The sequence below is a fragment of the Lepus europaeus genome, chromosome 23 (assembly GCF_033115175.1).
Source record: "Lepus europaeus isolate LE1 chromosome 23, mLepTim1.pri, whole genome shotgun sequence".
NCBI classification, from domain to species: domain Eukaryota; kingdom Metazoa; phylum Chordata; class Mammalia; order Lagomorpha; family Leporidae; genus Lepus; species Lepus europaeus.
In genome coordinates, this window is record NC_084849.1 from 23,998,537 (window position 1) to 24,023,230 (window position 24,694).

Sequence of the window (24,694 nt, forward strand, 5' to 3'; positions counted from 1 at the left end):
GTGGAGGGGAGAAATGGAAGGGAATGAATGCATTCGAATCATAATCCCAAGAGAAAACTGATCTGCTTGGCTCTGGAGGATGAGAAAGAAGCGGTACCAAAGTCTCCTGGGTTTCAGAGTCAGGGGAGTGGAGGGGTATTCAACGAGCCAGGTCGTGACGGAGGAGCGGCCGGCCTGGGGGTCAGGGGATGGAGTTAAACTCCAGCTGAGTCTGAGGTGCTTGGAAGACATCCACATGGCATGCCAGACTGACAGTGGATAGACGGAGACGGAGCTCAGGGAACGGTCAGGGCTGGAGATACTGATTTTTGGGGTTATCAGTGGGTGGAAGACAATGGAAGCAGAGGTGTGCACAAATTGCCCACGGAGCAAAAAAAAAAAAAACAGATTGTGCACCTGGAGGAAAGATAACATCTCTGAGCTGGTCAGGGGAGGATAGGCAAACTGGAAATACCAGTGACTAGGTGGGGCGCGTGGAATGTCATAGAAGCCAACGGGTGACAGACACTAATCACAAGTGCTAACATCTAAAGAGCCCTAGCCACGGCCAGAGCCGTGCTCAGTACTGTGAACACGTGATCCACTTTAATCCGCGTAACAGCCTTCGGAGGGGGGAGCCGCTGCCCCTTGTGTAGATGAGCTTGGGCGACCGACTGCAGGCGAAGCAGCTGGCCAGTGAAGCTGGGATGTGAGCCCCGCAGCCTGAATCCAAACTCTGATTCACTTTACTGCTCTAAGTTTCAACCTCTTGTCTGCAATGCTTGAGGCCAGAGTGTTTCAGGTTTCAGATATTTGGGGATTTTAGAACATTTGCATTATGAGATATATTAGGAATCGGACCCAAATCTAAATACAAAATTCATTTGTTTCATATGTATCTAATACACACAGCCTAAAGGTGAAAGGCAAAGAGACAGTGGGAGAGACAGAAAGAGATTCACCAGCCCTATCTGGTTCCCTCCCCAAATGCCTACAACAGCTAGGCCAAAACCAGGAGTTAGAAACTCAGCCTGGGTTTCCCACAGGGATGGCAGGGACCCAACTACTTGAGCCATCACCACTGGCTCCCAGGGTGCACAGCAGCAGGAAGCTGGAACGGAGAGTGGAGCCAGGACTCAAACCCAGGCCCTCCAATACGGGACGCAGTGCCAAGTGCTCACTTGGCTTTATACAATATGCTCAATGTATCTTTCTTTTTTTTTTTTTTTTTTTTGACAGGCAGAGTGGACAGTGAGAGAGAGACAGAGAGAAAGGTCTTCCTTTGCCGTTGGTTCACCCTCCAACGGCCGCCGCAGTAGGCGCGCTGCGGCTGGCGCACCGCGCCAATCCGATGGCAGGAGCCAGGTGCTTCTCCTGGTCTCCCATGCGGGTGCAGGGCCCAAGCACTTGGGCCATCCTCCACTGCACTCCCGGGCCACAGCAGAGAGCTGGCCTGGAAGAGGGGCAGCCGGGACAGAATCCGGTGCCCCGACCGGGGCTAGAACCCGGTGTGCCGGCGCCGCAAGGCGGAGGATTAGCCTAGTGAGCCGCGGCGCCGGCCTCAATGTATCTTTCTTTTAACTGCAACTCACCTCATGAGGTTCAGTGTGAACTTTCCTATTGTGGCGTCACACTGGCACTCAAAAAATTTCAGTGTTTGGAGCATTTTGGATTTCAGATTTTTGGGGTCAGGGCTGCTCAGCCTATATCTCTAGTGCAATTGGGGAGGTCATATACGATGAAGGCTGATGAGTGGCTAGCGAACATACGGCATCTAGAACATTTCTAAGGGAATACATGGTTCCCAGGGAGAGACAGGGGAAGTCCGAGTAGAGGCCACTGTTAAGAGCGTTCCATTTTACTGCCTGTTTCCAGCTGTCTGAAGGAGCCTAGGAGGGGACCAGGCCAGTATGTCAATTCTGGATCCCCAACAGTGCTTAACTCGGACGATGCCTGAAATTACGATGTGGACAGTTAATGCAAGACGCACAATGCCATCACTGGCTGCTACTGACCTTTCCCATGACACCATTCTCGCGCCTTCAGAGTGCTCTCCCAACCCACGACCTTCCTGAGGTGGATTCCTTTTACCCCGTTTTACAGATCAGAAACTGGGGCTCCCAGGAGCTGAGGAACTTTAGCCTACAGTCTCAGCTCACCTGGCTCAGCTAAGACTCACGTCTGCTTTTCTGGCTCCAAGTCTACTGCTCTTCTCTGGAAGAAAGAAGACCCTCTTAGAAGCCAGAGAGATCTCAGTTCTGATGTCAGCTGTGTGGCCCTGGACAAGTCACTCTGCTTTTTTGGAACTTCTTTCTTAGTATAAAATGGGGGCTCAGGAGCCGGCACCGCGGCAAGCAGCGGGTTAAGCTATGGCTTGCAAAGCCCACATCCCATATCAGATGCCACTCACGTGGGAGACCAGATTGTGGCCCATAACTGACTGTTACGACCATTTGAGGAATGAACCAGCAGATGAAAGATCTGTTTCCTTTCAAAAAATAAATAGGGATTACAGGATCCTTGCAAAAATTTAATCAGATAATCTAAATGAAGCTCTTAATACAATGCTCAATGAATAGCAGTTGTCTATCCCTGGGCCTCAGCAGGTGCAGAGCTGTGGGGTCCTAGTTCTGTCTTCCCAAAGAAAAGAGCACAATTAGAATACACTGGAGGGGGCTGGCACTGTGGCATGGCAGGTAGAGCTGCTGCCTGCGGTGCTGGCATCCCATACGGGCACTGGTTCGAGTCTCAGCTCCTCTACTTCCGATCCAGCTCTCTGCTACGGCCTGGGAAAGCAGTGGAGGATGGCCCATGTCTTTGGGCCCCTGCACCTGCATGGGAGACCTGGAAGAAGCTCCTGGCTCCTTGCTTTGGATCAGCACAGCTCCATCTGCTGCGGCCAACTGGGGAGTGAACCAGCGCTCTCTCTCTCTCTCTCTCTCTCTCTGTGTGTGTGTGTGTAACTGTGACTTTCAAGTAAAATAAATAAATCTTAAAAAAAACAAAACGCTGGAGGTTATATGCTACAGCCACACACCAGGGTTAGGGTCTAAGAGTCTCTGCATTAGGGCTGCAGTCCCTAGGAATCTGTCCTTCCTTCCTCTGTCTGGCAGGTCCCAGCCCCATGTCCAAGGGCCAGCTTTAGTGACCTGCTGGCAGGCTGTTTCCTTAGAGATAAATTAGACAAACAAATAAACACCTTCCGGACAGGGTCACAGCCAGCATCACAGGCCTGGGGCCAACGCGTGCAGCAGCAACACCAACAGCAGATGGCGGGGTTGCTCTCTGATGGCTACATCGGGAGCCTGAAACCCAGCGTGCAGCTGCCACTTCAGAGTTTGAACCAACAGCCCTCAACGTTATCTGACACCACCAGTGTGTGGGAGGCAGCAGGAGGGTTTGGACCCCCATATTATAGGAGAGGAGACAGCCTCGAGGGTTGAAATAACATGGCATAGTTGAGGATGCCTAGAAACTTGTAAACAAGGAGTCAGAATGCCTGGGTTCAAGACCCAGCTATGTTGACTACCTCTATGACATTAAGCAAGTAATCCCCACTTCCCTATTTTTAAAGGAGGTGAGAGCAGCACTTAATTTACTGGGTTGGTGTAAGGACGCAATGAGACGATGCGCATGAAATTCTTGCCATGCTGTCTCACCCGGGGCACTCAATAAATGGGACCTATTACTGTAATTCTGATTCTACTACACTTGTTTCCACCGGGTGACGGTGGGGAAAACGTGACTTATGCCATCACAGAAAGTACCCTATCTGCAGCCAGCCTATTACGCCACAGTCTCTGGGTGCTACGTGTGCCATTTCTTCACCGGCCTTCCTGGGGCACAAATTTAGCAGAAATCTCTGTTGCCTGACGATGTGACCACAGTCTTCTGCCTGCATTTGCCTTTTTCCAGACTACCGGTCAGAGAAAGCCTTCTCCAAAGAGAGCTGAGGCTCACCATCCTGAGAAAGGAAGCCCTACGAGTGCCTTAAACACAATAAATTTCCCTGCAGATAATGTTGCTATGAACCAGGTCAAGCATCAGAGATTCAAGTTGGGGCCAAAAAAATGACTAAGGGCTAAGCCAGGGGCTGCGGTGCAGTGGGTTAAGCAGCTGCTTGTAACTCCTGCATCCCCTATCAGAGGGCCCGGGTTCAAGTCCTGGCACATCTGCTTGCTACCCAATTTCCTGCTAATGCATGTCGGGAAGTAGCAGATGAAGGCGCAAGCGCTAGGGCTCCTGTCACCCACGTGGGAGACCTGGTTGGAGTTCCAGGCTCCTGGCTTTAGCCTGGCTCAGCCTTGGCTGTTGCAGATATTTGGGGAGTGAACTAGCAAATGGATGATCTCTCGCGCGCGCTCTCAGTCACTCTGCCTTTCAAGTAGATGTAAATAAATAAATTAACATTTTTTAAAGCACCCTTGAGGTTTAAGTCCTTTAAAAAAATTAATAGGGGCAACTTTCCCTCCTCCTAGGATCCGTCCTCCTTGGCCAAACATCTGTGACGAGGGTGAAAGGACAATCGTTAGGAAATCTGGCAAGGTTCTTCGGTGTGCCAACATGCCAAGAGGCCAGGTCACCACTCAGAGCTCCACACCTTAACCTCAGCTACAAGGGACGTGTTCTCTGGCTGCTCGCCAGGCCTCCTTTAAGAAGAGGGGGCCGGTTCCAGAGAACACTGGAGACAGCCCCAGATCTAGAATCAACATCACTGCTCAAGAAAAGGGGAAACCAGAGGTACCCAGAGTTTACACAGGTCTGATAGGGAGGCCGCAGAGAGGAGGCAAGGGGCCGGTCGGCCGTGGGGCTGCAGATCCGAAGGATCCTGGCCAGGTGCCCTACTGCACCCGCACAATTACAGCCAGGGCTGCTTCCAGGAGGCTTGTCAGCTGCCCGCCACGGCCCAGGCCCAGGTGCCAGCCTGAACGGCCTCCCACCGTGCTGGGCACCTGAGAATCTGGTGGAAGGCTGCGGATGCGGCTGCAGCCGGGGACAAGGTGGTGAGGGGCAGTTTGGGCCCAACTCCAGTCATGTCTCCATTCAATATTTAGCTCCACCCTGCGATTAGGAAAACAAAGATGTCGGGGGGCCGGGGCGGGGGTGGGAAGGGGAGAAGAAAAGTCATTTCCTTTATTGTAAGTGCAGCCAGCTGGGTAAGAGCAAACTGGAAGAGATCCAAGAACGCAATTCTAGCGCAGGCATTTAGCTTAGAGGTGAGGACACCCACTGGCACAGCTGGAGCCCATGTTGCAGTGCCTGGGGTTTGGGTCTCCCAGCTCCACCCAATTCCAGTTTCCTGCTGCTGTGCACCCTGGGAGGCAGCAGCGATGGCTTAAGCAGTTGGGCCCCGGCCGCCCATGTGGGAGACCCCGACTGAGTTCCCAGCGCCTGGCTTAAAACCTACATGACCCCTAGCCATTGTGGGATGAGGGGATATCATCTGTCGGTCTCTAAGCCTTTCAAGTAAACACAATGAACTGGGAGGAAGGAAAAAAAAAAAAAAAGGAATGAACTTCTCTGAGTAGAACAGAGGGAGGTCCTGCTTCAAGGGGATTATAGGTAAGCTGGGGTGAGATGATCTATTTTTTTTTTTAAAGATCTATTTATTTATTTGAAAGGCAGAGCTAAGGAGAAGCAGAGGCAGAGAGAAAGAGAGAGGTCTTCCATCCGTTGGTTCAGTCCCCAAATGGCTGCAATGGCCAGAGCGAAGCTGAAGCCAGGAGCTTCCTCCAGGTCTCCTACATGGGTGCATGGGTCCAAGGACTTGGGCCATCTTCTACTGCTTTTATAGGCCATAGCAGAGAGCTGGATCTGAAGTGGAGCAGCCGGAACTTGAACTGGTGCCCATATGGGACACTGGCACCATAGGTGGTGGCTTTACCCACTATGCTACAGCGCCGGCCCCAGGATGATCTTAAAAGACCATTAAGGAGGCCGGCACCGCGGCTCAATAGGCTAATCCTCTGCCTGCGGTGCCGGCACACCGGGTCTAGTCCTGGTCGGGGCGCCGGATTCTGTCCCAGTTGCTCCTCTTCCGGTCCAGCTCTCTGCTGTGGCCCGGGAGTACAGTGGAGGATGGCCCAAGTGCTTGGGCCCTGCACCTGCAAGGGAGACCAGGAGAAACACCTGGCTCCTGGCTATGGATCAGCGCAGTGCGGCGGCTGCAGTGTGCCGGCCGCAGCAGCCATTAGGGGGTGAACCAACGGCAAAAGGAAGACCTTTCTCTCTGTCTCTCTCTCTCACTGTCCACTCTGCCTGTCAAAAAAAAAAAAAAAAACCATTAAGGAGGCAGGCATTGTGGTATAGTGTGTAAAGCCACCGTACATAGTGCCTGCAGTGCTGGCATCCCATATGGGCACCCGTTTGAGTCCCAGCTGCTCCATTTTTCAATCCAGCTCCCTGATAATGCACCTGGGAAAGCAGCACAAGCTGGCCCAAATGCTTCAGCCCCTGCACTCACATGGGAGACCCGGATGAAGCTCCTGGCTTTTGGCTTTGGTCTGGCCCAGCCCTGGCTGTTGCAGCCATTTGTGGAGTGAACCAGCAGATGGAAGATCTCTCTTTCTCTTGCTCCCCAACCCCTGTAACTCTGCCTTTCAAAAAAATATACTAAATCTTAAAAAAAAAAAATTCAGCCTGATGCTCCAAGCTTCTCATAACCCAGATTACCTCTAGGGTCAGACACAGTCCTTCCCAACTCTGAAGGTCTTCCTCCAATTTGGCCAAAAGCCCAACCAGCTCCAGAAGATAGCCTATCCCCCTAGGGCAAAGACCAGGCGCCATCTGAGGGCCCCATGTCATCCAATTGGAATTTACCATGGGAAAGCACTGGAGTCGGGAGACACGCTCCGTCACTAAAGCCACATCAGAGGAAAGCAGCTACAACCAGGACACAGCTCGGCTTCTCCCACAGGCACGATCGTCGGCTTGACTTGTGCCGAGAAGATCAAAGCTGTCCTTAATCCCCGTGGCCAACTCCGATGACCAATGAACGTGCAATGAGGGAAATAAATGGTACACGTAGTTGTGTACTGACACCGTCACAACATTAGATAAAGCGACAGCTACTCATTATTAAGAGTTTTCTATGCACTGGGTGCTGTGCTGGGCACTTTTTATAGGCTATCACAGTTAATCCCATCTAACGACCATGTGGGACGAATGAGACTCTTATCCCCGTTTTATAGGTGAGTGCTCAGAGCTCAGGGAAGTCACCTAAGGGCAGTTAATAAAGTACTGCATTGAAGACCAGACAAGTCTCATACAGCCTGTACTCCTATCCTCCACGCGAACATGCCTTACTTCTCTACGTACGTGTGTGTGTGTGTGTACGTCTCTAACAAGACAGCAACTGACCAGACCGACAAATGACCCAACACCTCAGTTGGAAGGCCAGCTCTGGTCATCTCTGGTCTGAGTGACCCTGAGCAGGCCCTCTGGGATTTAAGCTCTCATCGGTGATGTGCAGGGTTGTACCATACGCTCATTTGTTAGCTCTAGCAGAATACAGAAATTCCAAAGAGTAGCTCGTTTGATCCTGTCCTGCTTATTTTGGATAGAAAATATTTATAAGGATAGGAAAAAAGCAGGAATAAATCCAAACACATGGGTTAGACGCCAAGACAGGACCTGGGAATTCTTCAGGTTCTCTTGCTGGGTCTTGGCCTCAGCTATGAAACGAAAGGGCCTGCTAAAGACTTTGTCCATAAGGTCTCTTATAGTCTCTGTTCCTACCATACGAAACAGCACAAAAAGATACAATCAGGGGCTGGTGATGTGGTGTTGTGGGTGGGGCCGTTGCCTGTGATGCCAGCACCCCATGTAGGCATGGGTTCAAGACCTGGCTGCTCCACTTCTAATCCAGCTCCGTGCTAATGAGCCTTGGAAAGCAGCGGAAGATGGCCCAAGTGCTTGGGGTCCTACACCCACGTTGGAGACCCAGAGGAAGCTCTAGGATCCTGGATTTGGCCGGGGCCCAGCCCTGGCTGTTGCAGCCATTCGGGGAGTGTACCAGTGGATGGAGGATCTCTCTCTCTCTCTCTCTCTGTAACTCTGCCTTTCAAATAAATCATTAAAAAATGCAATCAACTTCCTGAGGAGTGAAAGAGGGAGAAGAACAGAGGCAATCAGGATCACAGAGCTCCTCGCTCTGAGTTAAGAGCTGAGAGGGCACGAAAATGCTGGTTTCCCTCCCACTCTTCCACATCTCTCCGAGCCTGTCCCCTACGTGGTTCCTGCAAGTGCTTGCAGGCTGACTAAAGCACCGGGTATCAGCACAGGGCATGCTTCATAAGAACCGTGTGTGTGGGAGCCGCTGGGTGTCTACTGTTTGTCTCATTCCTGGGACACAAGCACAGACCAGGGGGACCAGAACGTGCCCACCCAGCCTCCAGAGTGGACAGCCGCTCACGCTGCCGATGTGCAACGACTATGGACCAAGCACTGTTTCGTGTTCTGGAGAATACGGAGACAAGCTCCCATCCTTGGAGAGTCCGACCTCCTGGGACAAAGGGATACACATTCAGTGAGTACCAACCAGGTGCTGGGTGCTTCACATATATTATTTCATTCTATTTCAACAACTTGATGAGGTAGATTATTAACACCTCTGTTTCCCAAATGAGGAAATGGAATCCCAGACAGAGGGAACAGATCTGACATTAAGGGCTGTATAATTTGCAAGAAACTGAGCTGCCTCCAAACAATAATAAAGCGAACAACAAAAAGCAGGAACCCAGGCAGGCATCTGTAGGAGGAAGAGCAGGCTCTGCCAAGTGCAGTGCCGACAGCCCTTGTGGCCCCTGCAACACCAGCAGCGGGTGAAGAGTGACTTTACTGCTCCTCTGGCCTTGGTCTCCTCCCCATCCATCGACTGGGGGTGCCAGGAACCCAAGGACAGCCTCCTCCCATCCCCTGCATCCAGCCGCACTGGGCCCACTTGGGGCTTCTCCACTGTAACCTGGCTTCAGGCAGGCCTCACCTGAGACCTGGTCATGGGCTCCTGCTTGCCACATTCCTCTCATCACCCCTCCACTGCCAATGTCTTTGGAACGGAAATGCTCAAGGGGCCGGTGCTGTGGCGTAGGTTAAGCCTCTGCTTGTGGTGCTGGCATCCTATAAGGTGCCAGTTTGCGTCCTGGCTGCTCCACTTCCAATCCAGCTCCCTGCTAACGAGCCTGGGAAAACATCAGAAGATGGCCCGAGTGCTTGGGCCCTGCACCCAGGTGGGAGACCCGGAAGAAGCTCTGGGCTCCTGGTTTCAGAGCGGCCCAGCTCCATTGAGGGAGTGAACCAGCAGAAGGAAGTTTCTCTCTCTCTCTCTTTCTCTCTCTCTCTTTCCCCCTTCTGTGTACCTCTGCCTGTTAAATAAACAAAACCTTAAAAAAAAGTCTCAAGTCAGAAGCGTGCTCCTGTTCTTCTGGAACGTGAAATAGTGCTTGGTCCACACTACACTGGTCAGAACAGCACAGAGGTGGGAGTCCGGTGCAGCGGTTAAGACCCTGGCATCCATATTGGGTTTGCTTGAGTCTCAGCTCCAGTTCCTGATCCCAGCCTCCTGGGAGGCAGTGCGTAATGGCTCAAGTAGCTGAGTCCCTCACAGGACACCCAGATTGAATTCCCGATTATAGGCATTTGGGAAGTGAATCAGTGGATAGCAGCTCTCTCTCTCTGTCCATCTGTCTCTGTCTCCCGCCCTCTGCCCCTACCCTCTCCCCCCACAATAAGAGAAAAGAAAGAACAGGAGGACACATCCACTTACCGGAAGCAAGAGCTGTGCCAGGCTTCGTTGACGGTCCTGTACAACCTCTGGCTTGGAGCAACGTGGTCCCCACAGCCCCGGCATCTCCAGGCGTCTTCACCTGCACACAGAACAGAGAGCATCGGAGGCCTGCAGCAGCAGGGGGCCAGGGGTGGGATTCCCAGCATGCAGGAGCCGAGGGAGTTAAGAGACTCTTAGATGGGCAGGGTAGGCCACCTCAAAAATGGTCCTGGCTGCTCCCCTTCTACTCAAACAAAACTTGCTTTCTCCTCGGACTTTCAGTTTTTGCCTATAGCTCTGAGTGGAAGAGACGAACAGGGTTTCCCCCTTCCTATGACCGCCCCCAGCTATAGTGCCCGGAAACTTCTCCTCTCTGGGTTAAACATGTTACTGCCTCTTCCTAGTCTTCAAAAGCCCTGTGCTGTTTCTCAGACTTTGCCTATCAACTAACCGCAGAGCTCAATCATTCACACCACGTCCCTAATGCTCTCTACACACAGCTCTCAGCTGGAAGCTGCTGGACACTGCTTGTCATGGAGCAATTCCACTGGAAAAAGAAACACTTCTTGGAGGGCTGGCACCGTGGCATAGTGGGTAAAACTGCCGCCTGCAGTGCCGGCATCCCATGGGTGCCAGTTTGAGTCCCGGCTGCCCCTCTTCCAATCCCGCTCTCTGCTGTGGCCTAGCAAAGCTGTAGACGATGGCCTTGGGCCCCTGCACCGCGTGGGAGACCCAGAAGAAGCTCCTGGCTCTTGGCCCCTGGCTCCGGAGCAATGCGGCTCCAGCCATTGCAGCCAACTGGGGAGCGAACCAGTGGATGGAAGACCTCTCTCTCTTTCTCTCTCTCTTTCTGCCTCTCCTTCTCTCTGTGTGTAACTCTTTCAAATAAATAAAGCTTAAAAAAAAAAAAAAGCAAGCAACACTTCTCCGCATGGTCGGTTTTCACTTGGATGTCAGTTCACAGGTTACAGTTCCGAGAAAGCAGCGTTATGGGTCTAACAGGGAAGAACATTTAATAAATGCCTCCTACAAGCCAAGAAGTACACCAGTGCTCTCACAGGCCTAATCTCATTGAACTCTCAAAGCAACCTGTTAGACAGGTATTACTGTACTCATTCAACAGGTGAGAGAATTGGAACTCAGGGCCAGAGCAGGGACAAGGGGTCAAGTGGCCTATCTAGCATTCAAACTCACATCTGGCTTTTTTGTTTTTAAGATTTATTTTACTTATTTGAAAGAGTGACAGAGAGAGAGAGAAGAAGAAGAAGAGACAGAGAGAGAAGTCTTCCATCGTTGGTTCACTCCCTAAATGGCTGCAATGGCCAGGGCTGGGCCAAGCCAAAACCAGGAGCTTCTTCTGGGTCTCCCATGTGGGTGCAGGGGCCCAAGCACTTGGGCCATCCTCCACTGCTTTCCCAGGCACATTAGGAGGGTGCTGGATTGGAAGTGGAGCAGCTGGGACTCGATCTGGCACCCATATGGGATGCCTGTGTCGCAAGTGGTAGTTTTACGTGCTGTGCCACAGCGCAGGCCCAGGTCTGGCTCATTCTAAAGCCTAGACCTTCCCTACTCCTCCATGTAACATTTTTTTTTTAAAAGATTTATTTATTTACTTGAAAGGCAGAGTTAGAGATGGGAAGAGAGGAGAGAGAGAGAGAGAACCTTTTTTTCTTTTAAAGATTTTATCTATGTATTTGAGAGGTAGAGTTACAGTGAGAGAGAGAGGGAGAGACAGAAAAAAAGGTCTTCCATTCGCTGGTTCATTCCCCAAATGGCTGCAACGGTGGAGCGAGCTGATTCGAAGCCAGGAGTCAGGAGCTTCTTCTGGATCTCCCACATGGGTACAGGGGCCCAAGCACTTGGGCCATCTTCCACTGCTTTCCCAGACCATACAGAGAGCTGGACTGAAAGAAGAGCAGCTGGGGCAGGAACTGGCACCCATATGGGATGCCAGTGCCACAGGTGGAGGCTTAGCCTACTATGCCACAGTGCTAGCCCTGAGATCAATCTTCCATTGCTGGTTCACCCCCCAAATAGCTGCAATAAGTGGGGCTGGGTCAAGCCAAAGTCAGAAGTGTGGAACTCCATCTGGTCTCCAACGTGGGTGGCAGGGACCCAAATACTTGGGCCATCTCCCACGGCCTCCCCAGGCACATTAACAGGGAGCTGGATGGGAAGTGGAACAACTGGCGCTCATATGGGATGCCGGTGTCACAGGCTGCAGCTTAACCCGCTGTGCTACAACACCAGCCCCAGCATGCTGACTCTCACTCATCCCAAGGAGGGTGCCGGGAATGTCTGCAGAGGAAGCTGACGCGTGGGCTGAGCCTCGAGAGATGGGAAGGACTACCCAAAGGCTGAGAAAAGATGGGGAAGGCTGTGCGGGCTGAGAGATGGGTATGGACAAAGGTCCCCGGTCGGTCCGTGTCCCTCCCAAAGGAAGGTGCCCCAAACAAAACATGATACGCTCAGCTCGGCGTTGGCTCAGATGCCACCTTCTTGAAATAAAGAGGACAACTGAGGTCAAGCCGTGGTAACTGACTTGGCCCTGGAAAATGGGACAAGGCTGCTACAAGACGCCCTTGTGTGCTCCCTGCGTGCGTCTTTGTTCTCTCTGGGTAACTCCAGACCGCCACAGGCAGGGCGACAGCCACTGAGCCCCGTTTCACAGGCCCCCGCGCCATGAATGGACAAAGCACGGCGGCCGGACAAAGCATGGCTGCTCAGCACCATTCGAAGGCAGCCAGCGCTCTGACCATGGTCTTCCTCATACCCCAGAGCAGAGTGGAGGACGTCAGAACACTACAAGACCCACCCACTCCTCAACCCGCTACGTCCTCAGTGGCAGGACACAGAAATGCCCACCGCTCACTCTTCCTGGATTTAAGATTCTTAGACTCTCAACAGCAGCTGCGTTGCCTTTTGGCTGGCAGTGGCCACAGAGTACAACACCAGGTTCACACACTCTAAGGCAGAAGGCCTGAGTGTCTCAGGGGAACCAGGCCCACGTCGGGCTCCAGACGCTGGGCAAGACGATGGGTTAGTGAGAGGGGTGGGTTTTAATGAACACAGACATCCAGATGGATCTCCTAAACTCAGAAATACCTGTGTGAAACATTTCTGGAATTCTTACACAGAAAGGGCTTTTGGGGCCAGTTTCTGACTACTGTGCCGCTGCCCCACCCCCACCCCCCAGCACATCTCATTATCTCCGAACCACACCTTGTTTCTTGTCTGCACTTTTGAATCCAAAAGGAACAGTCTCTAACCCGACCACCCACTAACTCAACAATGACTCCAAAATGACTTCTGGCTGTTCTCCAAATCAAAGAGGCCAGGGCTTTCCTCTATGAGGCTGTCTGGGGTAACCTGTTACTGCCTCACTCGCAGGGCCTGTCCTGCTTTCTCCAGTCTCGAGAAACTCAAAGCCACTCAATCGACACGTATTTTTGCACCTGTTCTATGTACAGTTCTCATGAGCTACAAAACCAAGAGTTCCTACTCCCTTCTTTCCTATACACCTGCTTCCACCTTCCCAATGCCTCTCCAGTCCCGTCTTGTCCTCTGCACAGACCCTAGTCCAGGTCTTGGGCTTCTCTTCTGGGCCTGCAGCACGATCTTGGCTTGCAGACCCAGACTCCCAGCTACGTCAGCTGCAGGTCTGCGTCCCCAGGGCTGGGCTACAGCTTAGCATGGGGCTCCTTGTTCTGCATCCTGATCTACCCCACCTCGAAGATGTGCAGTTTCAGCTGCTTCTACCCGACCCCCTTCTGCTCCTTCTCATTATTATATGAGCAATGTCAAGCCCTGCCCAACAGAAAACCTCTGGATCCAGGTTTCTCCTCCGCCACCCTTGCTCTCCTCTTCACAGCCACACGTGAACAAGTCGTCTACACATCACTGCTCTCACTTCCTCACTTCCCACTTACTGCATGACCCACTGCAATCTGGCTTCCACCCCCACCATTTCTCCGAAACTGTCTCACCAAGGTCAACAGTGACCGCTTATTGCTAAATTCAATGGGCGCGCTTCAGTCATTCTTTCAACAAATATTTACTGCATGCCAACTATGCATCCAGCACTGTGTTGGGGAGAGAGCAGCAAACAAGAGAGAGACTAAACACCAAGCAAGGATTAAACAATAACAGGATTATAACTGGGGCAAGTGGTATGGAGGAGACATGAAGTTCATAACTAAGAAAACAAGGAGGCCAAAGGGATAGTTTGCAAGGAAGTCATTTCCAAGCTGGGCTCTAAAAAAAAAAAAGAAAAGAAAAGAAAAGAAAAAATCAATATAATTTAATCAGGAAAAAAAAAAGGAGGGGAGAGGGAAGGATAACACTGGAGACAAAGGGGGTGGGGGGACATGTGCAAAGGCCCTGAGGCTGGGACAAGACCTCCTCACACATTGCTAAACTAAGCAAAGAGAAGTAAGGCTGGCCACTGGCCTCCTACTGTCCCTCGCTAAACATTCACTAAAGCAGTGAACAACCCTCACAGGGTGGCCCCAAAGAACCTTTACCTCTCACCACCCTGTGCAAGGGGATGTTCTGGCTATATTTTGGTCTGTCTGGTATTCCCATCATACACACTCATGTTCTTACACCCTGACATCCACACCCCAAGCTATTCTCTGTATCTGGGATACTCGGTCTTTTCCCGTAGTCAAACTTCTGTCTTTCCATGATGGTCCCCTAATGTCTGGCAGTATAGATTTGTTTCATTTTGTTTACACCTGTTTTATGTCATGTATTCTTGTTTTTTTTTTAAGATTTACTTTTTTATTTGAAAGGCAGATTACAGAGAGGGAGAGAGACAGAGGCAGAGAGAGAAATATCTTCCATCACTGGTTCACTCCCCCAAATGGCCACAATGGCCAGGGCTGGGTCAGGCCGAAGTCAGGAGTTTCATCTGGGTGTCCCACGCAGGTGCAGGAGCCCAAGCACTTGGGCCATCTACCACTGCTTTCCCAGGTACATAGGCAGGGAGTTGGATTGGAAGTGGAGCAGCCAGGACTCTAACCGGCACCTGTATGGGATGCCGGTGCTGCAGGTGGTGGCTTAACCTGCTACGCCACAGCACTGGCCCCTACCATTTACAACTACAATTCACTGTGTGTGTTTGTTTCCTTCAGCCCCTCTCCTTTCCCGTCTCTCCTAGCTCCACGGGGCAAAAATTGCATCGTGATGTTCTTTAAGGCCAAGCTTGGTGCAGAATAGACACTCCTTTATGAGGCGAATCCAACTCAAATGCTGGATCCAACTGCCAGCTCTAAAGGTCATTTCCAAAGATAAGCTCCAAAGGGCAGCAGGGGTGACCCCACTGGAGTCCAGTGTCCTGGTTCCCAGAGTCACCACCTGAAGGCAAACTCTCAGGTGGGTAAAGCTGACCTCAGTTTACCTGTTGTGCAAGCGCACTGCTTTTCTGTTAGAAAGCACCTGCACAAAGATATCCACCCTGAGCTCTCAGCCCGCCAAGCCAAGACCCTCAAGAGAACACGTGGCCTCCGCAGCTCCCGCACAATCCTGAAAGCCAGGGATTTTGGTTCTTTTACAACCTTTATCCTAGGAAATGTAAGAGATATATAATAGTGCGAAGTCAGGGATTTCTGGGAACCCAGTGGAGGGCCAGTCCAGGTTTCAGTCGACTTAGAAGTTCTTTCTCTAGGGGCCAGCATGATAAGTGGGTTAAGCTGCTGCCTGCAGCTCCAGCATCCCATATGGATGCCAGTTCGAGTCTGGCTGCTCTACTTCTGATCCGGCTCCCTGCTAATGTGCCTGGGAAAGCAGCAGAGGATGAGCCAAGTGCTCGGGCCCCTGCATCTATGTGAAGACCCAGAAGAAGCTCCTGGTTCCTGGCTTCAGATCGGCTCAACTCCAGCCATTGTGGCTATTTGGGGAGTGAACCAGCAGATGGAAGATTCCCCACCCCCCTTAACTCTGCCTTTCAAATAAATAAATCTTTAAAAAAAAAAAAAAAAAAGGTCCTTCCTCGAGGAAAACACCTCATTGTACCAGGCTGCTCCCCTTCTCCCTCTGCAGTGTTTACCTCTCCTATCTGCAGACTTATCAACAGTGGCCACGGACTGTCACAGCCCAGGAGGGAGCTTCATTAAGTAAGTGTCCGCAGCAGCCTCAAACAGTAAGGAGGACTTACTGAGTCTTTAATGAGTAGAAAACTGTGGCCGGCGCCGCGGCTCACTAGGCTAATCCTCCGCCTTGCGGCGCCGGCACACCGGGTTCTAGTCCCGGTCGGGGCACCGATCCTGTCCCGGTTGCCCCTCTTCCAGGCCAGCTCTCTGCTGTGGCCAGGGAGTGCAGTGGAGGATGGCCCAAGTGCTTGGGCCCTGCACCCCATGGGAGACCAGGAGAAGCACCTGGCTCCTGCCATCGGATTGGCGCGGTGCGCCGGCCGCAGCGCACCTACCGCGGCGGCCATTGGAGGGTGAACCAACGGCAAAAGGAAGACCTTTCTCTCTGTCTCTCTCTCACTGTCCACTCTGCCTGTCAAAAAAAAAAAAAAGAAAAGAAAAGAAAACTGTGCCTTCAGCTGTTGGAACTTATTAAGAAGTGGAAAACAAGGCGACAATTATTATTATTTTTTGACAGGCAGAGTGGATAGCGAGAGAGAGAGAGAGAGAGAGAGAGAGAAAGGTCTTCCTTTTTGCCGTTGGTTCACCCTCCAATGGCCGCTGTGGCCGGCGCATTGTGCTGATCCGAAGCCAGGAGCCAGGTGCTTCTCCTGGTCTCCCATGCGGGTGCAGGGCCCAAGCACTTGGGCCATCCTCCACTGCCTTCCCGGGCCATAGCAGAGAGCTGACCTGGAAGAGGGGCAACCAGGATAGAAATCTGGCGCCCCAACCGGGACTAGAACCCGGTGTGCTGGCGCCGCAAGGCGGAGGATTAGCCTGTTAAGCCACGGCGCCGGCCACAAGGCGAGAATTGTAACAAATGGCTCATAGCCCACAAGAACTTCGGACTTTTGTCACATAATATATTTACTTTGTATATGCTTCTCCTTTCCAACTTAATAACTGCCCTTGTGGCTCTCAAACAAATGGTGACTCTGCTGGGGCGGGCACCAGGAAGACAGGATGGTGAAGCTGGAAAGAGCCTTCCACAGCAGCTCATCTCATCTCATCATCCTTCTGAACGAGAACTGGGTTTGGAGGAGAGTTACCTGACCATCACAAAGCTAGTGAAAGACAGTCCTGCGTGGACTGAAGCTGCCCCAGGAGTGCTGGGCCAGTTGGGTCGGTATTGTTCCGTGTAGCCCCAGACACGCTGAGACTCGCTCAAGACCACACAGCTATTTGGTGCAAGGGGCTCAGCCTGGTGCCCCCGCCGGAAGCCGGTGCACTTCCCGCAACGCTCACCTTAACGTGGTCTTAAGAGCTGGCTTTTTGCAAACTGAAGTCCATTTCAGGCTTCAAAGTGCTGAGAAATGCCCTAGCACCGAGAGCTCCTGGGACCTTGATGCCCAGCCTGAACCGACATGTACAGATCCTATTCTTTCACTTGAGGAAAAAAAAAATCTTTGAAGCTTCTCATGTTCCACTAGACAATGAGAAGCAGGAACACAACCCAGCCAATTCAGCGTAGCATAAAACAAGCATGGTAACCACTAGGCCCCCTGGGGGCTGGCAGGTCAGGCATATAAACTGGGACAAAGCAGGAGGCAGAAGGGCAGGGCAGGCACTGGTGGGGAGCAGCCAGGAGAAAAAACCTCACATTTTAAAGAAGTGACTACCAACAATGATTAACGTTCCTCCTGATACACTCCCCTGGATCCCAAAGGGTTTTCTGCCTCACCAGCTTACCAAATATTACCAAAGGGAGTGTCTCAGGAAGAAAGATTACATGGTTTCTGAAGGCACTCCTGAACTTCTCTGGATCGTACATTATTCTTTTCAAAGATTTATTTATTTATTTGAAAGGCAGAGTTACAGCGATGCAGAAATAGAGAGAGAGAAAGAGAGAGAGAGAGAGAGAGAGAGTCTTCCATCCGATGGCCCACTCCCCAGATGTCCACAACAGCCAGAGCTATGCTGTTCCAAAGCCAGGAGCCAGGAGCTTCTTCCAGGTCTCCCATGTGGGTGCAGGGGCCCAAGGACTTGGGCCATCTTCCACTGCTTTCCCAGGCCATAGCAGAGAGCTGGATTGGAAGTGGAACAGCTGAGACTTGAACCGGCACCCAGATGGGATGCTGGTACTGCAGGCGGCAGCTTTATGCGCTAAGCCACACTGCTGGGCCTGTATGTAAATTACTCTTTTCTAAAAGTGGGGATCAAGCTCTGAGTGTCTGTGACAGCGAATGGGGGCTCAGGCATGGAAGCACGAGGCGTCTCGGTGAGCTCCGTTCTTGCTGTTGCTCTCTGCTTTCCTTCTTTGTTTATCAGGAAGAATTTGTAAGAGGTCAAGCAAAAGAACTCGAGTTAAGACCTGGGTTTGAAACCTGCTTCTGCTTCTGTGTCCTTGGGCAAATTATTTAACCTCTCTGAGCTTGGCTCCTAATCTTTAAAAAGAGGCCAACACCACCTACCTTACAGGATTATCACGCGGATTAAAAGAAAGAACAGCGTGGATGTGAAAATACCTCCCGCAGCGTGCGGCACTTGGCTGGACTGATGTGGGAAGTTCCTTCTCTTTCTTTCTGTGTGTGTGTGTGTTTAGGAGGTTGGCCAGAAAAAGTGGAGCTGAACAGATTTATTTCTAAAATCTGAAGGGAGCGTTTTCAAAATAAATTCAAAACTTCTTCTATGTGCCCATGGGCGAGGCGCAGACGAGGCCGAGGCCGGGAACTAGTGCGATCCTTGGCGAGCACTCAGGGTGTGTGTGTGTGTGTGTGTGTGTGAAGGACAAGGAGACGTACGGAAAGAACAGGTCAGAAGGAACAAAAACCAGGTGCGGGGGGGGGGGGGGGGGCAGGAGCTCAGCGCGGTAATGGGAGATGGCCGAGAGGGAAAAATGAGACCATTCCTGCGGCTTGCGGGCTGCCCAGGTCCTCACTTCCAACTTTGAGCTGACTTCCCTGTGAGTGAGTCGGCATTTTCTTATCTGAGAGAAAGCCTGGAACAGGTTAACCAAATCATATTTTCCTATAGCACTTCTCTACTTGTCAAAGACGGGGGAAAAAAAAAAAACCTCCTTTAAGTCCGTATTTTATACCAGGGAGTGTCCTGTATGAACTAGTTGAATACAAAGATTCCATAAGATAAGAACGGACACGGATGGATCATTACTATTAGTGTGTATTTACTGATGAGGAAATGGAAATACTCACCTAATGTTAAGTACTGGTGCTGAGCTTAGGCCACAGGTCTGCTGTGTCTTTAACTACATTTTAGACTTGGACACACAAATTACAAACACAGAGGCCAGTCATCATCTGTGGTGCCGGCATCCCAAATGCACTCCGGTTCAAGTCCTGGCTGCTCTACTTCAGATCCAGCTGCCTGCTAATGTGCCTGGGAAAGCAGTGGAGGATGGCCCAAGTGCTTGGGCCCTGCACCCATGTGGAGACCTGGATGGAGCTCTGGGTTTCTGGCTTCAGCCTGGCCCAGCCCTGGTCAATGTGGCCATTTGGGGAGTGAACCAGAAGATAGAAGGTCTCTCTGTCTCTGTCTCTTCTTCCCTCTCTCACTGTAACTCTACCTTTCAAATAAATACATAAATCTTTAAAAAAAATTACAGACAGAACAGGGCTGACAAGATAGAATCCCCAGGGCAGGTATGTGGTCTATTGGTTAAGATGCCTGCATCTGGGGCCGGTGCTGTGGATCAGTAGTTAAGCCTCCGCCTGCGGCGCCAGCATCCCAAAGGGGCACCGGTTTGAGTCCTGGCTGCTCCACTTCTGAGCCAGTTGATGGCCTGGGAAGGCAGTGGAAGATGACTCAAGTCCTTGGGCCCCTGCATCCAGGTAGGAGATGCGGAAGAAGCTCCTGGTGCCTGGCTTTGGATCAGCCCAGCTCCAGCCGTTGTGGCCATCTGGGGAGTGAACCAGCGGATGGAAGACCTCTCTCTCTGTCTTTCCCTCTCAAGTAAATAAATAACTCTTAAAAAAAAAAAAAAAAAAAAAAAAAAGGTGCCTGCATCTTATATCAGAGTGCCTGGGTTCAATTCCCATCTCCAAATTCCTGCTGATAGTGACCCTGGGAGGCAGCAGGTGACAGTTCAAGTAGTTGAGTCCCCTCCATTCCCAAGGGAGACCTGGATTGAATTCCCTGCTCCTGACTTCGGCCTGGTCCCGTCCTGTCCACTGTGGGTATCTGGGATTGAGTCAGCGCATGAGAGCTCTGTTTTTAAAAAACAAAAACAGAATCCCAAGATGAACTTTCAAGAAATACTCTTACGAACCAAGCAATAGTTTCATGTTCTAGCTACTGCCGGACAGAAGTTAACAAGTAAGAATCTAATTTTTGCTACTGTGTAAAGAAAAGGTCAAGTAAGGGTGAGAAAGAAAAAGCCACAGCTTTTGGTCCTCTCATTGAAATGCCAAAGTGACACCTGCAGATGCACCCCTCCCTAGGACGCCCCTGAGCCCCAGGGCCCTCCAGGTTGCTTCCAGAACATGCAGAAAACCCACCATGAATGTAGAAAGGCTAACACAGCTCCCTTGAATGTGACGGCTTTTATTTAGCTTTAAAACCTGCAGGCCTCTTGGCTCTCTCCACTCCGCATCTACGGCCATTCAAGCCAGCCTGCCCTGCCCGTGTCAGGAGGCACCTGCTACCAGTCAGCGCCACTCCCAGCACTGACACCTCATCTCAGGGCCGTTGGACACCCACCTCCAGATTGGGGTCCTGTGACCGCATCACGGCCCTTGCAGTCTTTAAAAGCTATGGTGTCTCCCGCAGACTGGAAATTCCACAGTCCTCATCCTCGACCTGGCATCAAATCCTTCATACCCTGGCCTCGCCGGCCCTCTCGGCATCACCTTCTGCTGCCTTCGGCTCCTCACCCGTCAGTCCTGGCTCCTGCCACACTCACCAATTGGCCATCCTTGAAAACCCTGTAAGTTGCCTACCTTTGCATTCTACTCCCAAAGTTCCTTCTCTACTAAGACGTCATTCCCCCAGTACCTTTTTTTTTTTTTTTTTTGACAGGCAGAGTGGATAGTGAGAGAGAGAGACAGAGAGAAAGGTCTTCCTTTTTGCCGTTGGTTCACCCTCCAATGGCCGCTGCAGCCGGCGCACCGCGCTGGTCCGAAGCCAGGTGCTTCTCCTGGTCTCCCATGCGGGTGCAGGGCCCAAGCACTTGGGCCATCCTCCACTGCCTTCCTGGGCCACAGCAGAGAGCTGGCCTGGAAGAGGGGCAACCGGGATAGAATCCGGCGCCCCAACCAGGACTAGAACCTGATGTGCCGGCACCGCAAGGCGGAGGATTAGCCTGTTAAGCCACGGCGCCGGCCCCCAGTACCTTTTTAAACCCTAACATTTCTGGCCGGCACCGCAGCTCAATAGGCTAATCCTCCGCCTGCAGTGCCGGCACCCCGGGTTCTAGCCCCAGGTTGGGGCACCGGATTCTGTCCCGGTTGCCCCTTTTCCAGGCCAGTTCTCTGCTGTGGCCCGGGAGCGCAGTGGAGGATAGCCCAAGTGCTTGGGCCCTGCACCCCATGGGAGACCAGGAGGAAGCACCTGGCTCCTGGCTTCAGATCCGGCGCAGCGCACCAGCTGTAGCAGCCATTTGGGGAGTGAACCAATGGCAAAGGAAGACCTTTCTCTCTGTCTCTCTCTCTCTCACTAACTCTGCCTGTCAAAAAATAATAATAAAAAAAAAAATAAAATTAAACCCTAACATTTCTAAAATCTGACCTCCTCCAAGAAGTAGTTCCCAAAATAACAACAAAAAGGAAGCAGCCGCTGGCCAAACTGGCAGCTCCCTGGACATCCTGATAGTCTTCAAGGGCACCAAGCACATTCCTCGCCTCCCCTTTATTCTACTTTATTTCTCATCCCTGCCTTTGTCCCTGACTATGGCATTCGTATATTTACTTACTATTTATTTCTCCCCACCAGAGCATACAGCCCTTGAGGGGAAGGATCTGGTCCACTCTGTTTCCTGCTATCCCCTAGGGCTGAAAGTGCTTGGCACACAATATGAAGTTAAGATGCATTTATGGAATAAATCTGTGGACAGAATTCACCCATGGAGCTTTGAGATTCCACAGTGTTATTACACAGAAGCCTCAACACCTTGTCTTGATGTTGCTGTTTTTTTTTTTTTAATTACCCCAATTAGTAAATTTCTCAAAGGCACAAACCACGCACGATTTATTCCCACAAATATTTATTAAGGGTTTATTACGTGCCAGACTCTGCTACTCTCTGAGTGACTCTGACAGCCCAATTTTTTTTTTCTCCCCAAGCTTCAGTTTCTTCATCCGTGAACCAAGGAAACTGTACGTTATCTCAAGTCTCTCTTGGCTCCGGCGTCTGTTAACATTTTATTGTGAGAGGCAGAACCTGGCCCCGCCCAGCGCCACAGACATCGCGGGCACTCAGTAAATATTTGATGGTGTGGTGGCTGGTTCTCCTGTTACACGGTGGAATCCGAGGTGTCTTGGAACGCGGTTGGGCGGAATAACAAATAAAAGTTCACGTCCTATTTCCTCCTCTGCCTCTCCGGGCAACCTGGCTCTATTGTCTGTGACAGGGCGAGGATGAAGCACTCAACCTGAAGTAGGAAAACATGAACTCTGACCTCACCACTTACTTATGAAGTTCTGGAACCCTGAACAAGTCATTTCTGAGCCTTCATCTGCTCTCTCTCTCTCTCTCTCTCTCTCTCTCTCTCTCACACACACACACACACACACACAAAGGCCATCTTGGCCTTATCTCAGCTCAGAAGTTCCTGGATGCCTTTCTACCTCAAGGCCTTTAATACGCTGTTCCCTCTGCCTGGAATGTTCTTTGCCCCTCCTCTGCCAGGGGTCCTCGGGGTCAGCACAGACTGAATTCTTAATGGAAAGTATTTCCTGTTGACACCGCTATGCCCCGATGCCCTCCTGCGCCATTCGTCTCCTTTGGCTCACCACGGTACTCCTCAGCACTGGGCGAAACGCACAGCACAGGGCATCCAACACATAGTCCTTGAATGAATGAAACCAACGCAGCCCGAAGCTTTCCGCGTCCAGGAGTCCCGAGTCACTCCAAGAGGATCCGGTAGAAATGCGTGCACTATCAAACCTTGCACGAGGTTCCAAGAATCAAGGTTCAAAACAGGGGACCCTCTATGACACAGCACCGGCCATCATCCAAGCTGAAGATGCCTGGGTGCTAAAGCGAAGATTTAAAAGGACAGGGACAGGAGGCACTGGCACTCCTGGCTCTCTTTCCCCAGACGCGTATTATCAACAGCGAGGAGAAAATCCCATGCTCCCAGGGTGAGGAAGTGACCCACGGGTGGCCTGGTCCTTGTATTCAGGATGGAGGAAGTGACTGTCCACAGGCCCAAAGCCAGGAAGCGGGGGCAGACACACAGCCTCTCCCCCCGACGCCCGCCTCTCCTGCCACCTCCACAAAGCTTCTGGGAGCTGACCACCATGGGGTCGCAGAGGCTGGCACATGGGGCAAGGGCAGGTTCCTGGTTTGGGGGGACAGGCGGGGAAGGCAGGAGGCTGACGTGGGGGCGTGCCTGGGAGCAGCCCACAGGCCTGAAGCTGCCCTTCCTTCCGGGAGGTGTTTGGCCACCTCCCCTGCTCTCAGAGAAGCCAAAGGGAGGACCCCTCTCCCCCTCCCCCGGGGGGGAGGGCCCAGAACCCCTGCGGGCCGGGGGCCAGCGGCCCAATCTCTGCTTACCCCTGGTCCTGTGACGTGAACCCCAAGAGCTTCCACGTACCCCTTCTTCTTGCAAAGACCCTCAACACCCAAGGGACCCAGGGCCCCCCACCCCCCGCGAGCGGCCGCGGGTCCTGGCGCGGTTCTCATGCCTTTCTCCGTTTTCCACAGAAACCTCAGCCGGCGCGGGGTCACCCTGCATCTCCCTAAGTGGCCCGCCCCCCGGGGGACCCTGCATTCTCCGTGTTCCAACGGAGCCCCCTCCCCAGGGAGCCCCAGGCCCCTCCCCTTCCTTGGACAGTGTTTCAGTCCGGCTTTTAGCAAAGCTTTCCGGGGATCTCAGCCGCCCACCCCGCCTGCCGCCCAGAGCCCAGTGTCCCGGGTGCCCTGCCCCCCAACTCCCGGAGGCCCGCGTCCGCCCAGTCTCCCGGGAGCGCCGGGCCCCCCGACGCCCCTCAAGTCCTCGCACGGAGCTCGGTAGCACGAGGAGCCAAGGCTGCCGGCTCCCCTCAGGCGCGCGGGTCCGGATTTCAGGGATAACGGCAGCTTCTCCTTACCCGCCACCGCGGCCATGGTCCCCGGGACACGGAAACGAGGAGGAGGAGGCGGCAGGGGCCACAGCTGCTCCCCTCAGCGCCCGCCGCCGCCGCCTCAGGCCAGGGAGGACCTCAGCCCCCGGGCGCTACAGGGATGCGCCGCCTACGGCGCCCGGGGAGGACCAAACCGCACCTGGCACCGGGGGCCCCGCCTGCCGAAGCCCCGCCCCTGGCACCCGTCTCCGCCCCCGAGGCCGGCCCCGCCCCCGAGACCCGGCCCCGCCCCCGAGACCCGGCCCCGCCCCCGGGCCGCGGACTCTGAGGCAGCGCTGGCGCCCCCTGGCGTGAGCGGCGTCCTCTCTGGGCGATGCAGGCAGAAAACGCCAATGCGTAGAGGACCCTCGGGGCTCCTCCAGTCCAGTCTCCTCATTTAAAAAAAAATTATTTATTTATTTATTTATTTACTTCAAAGTCAGAGTTACAGAGAAAAAGAGAGAGAGAGAGAGGTCTTCCATCCGCTGGTTCACTCCCCAAATGCATGCAAAGGCTGGAACTGTGCTGATCCGAAGCCAGGAGCCAGGAGCTTCTTCCAGGTCTCCTATGTGGGTGCAGGGGCCCAGCACTTGGGCCATCCT

General features: G+C 52.6%; 1 protein-coding gene across 1 annotated transcript in view; it reads right to left on the bottom strand.

Annotated features, from left to right (window-relative positions):
• Positions 1 to 24,207, bottom strand: part of LIMK2 (LIM domain kinase 2) — a 67,456-nt gene extending 43,249 nt beyond the window's left edge. Inside the window, exons 1-2 of the mRNA XM_062182093.1 lie at positions 24,081 to 24,207; positions 9,743 to 9,842 (exon numbers count right to left, since the gene is read on the bottom strand). Of these exons, the coding sequence (XP_062038077.1) occupies positions 9,743 to 9,842; positions 24,081 to 24,096 (116 nt within the window). The 5' untranslated portion in view covers positions 24,097 to 24,207. The remainder of the gene's footprint in view (positions 1 to 9,742; positions 9,843 to 24,080) is intronic.
• Between the last annotated feature and the right edge of the window lie 487 nt (positions 24,208 to 24,694).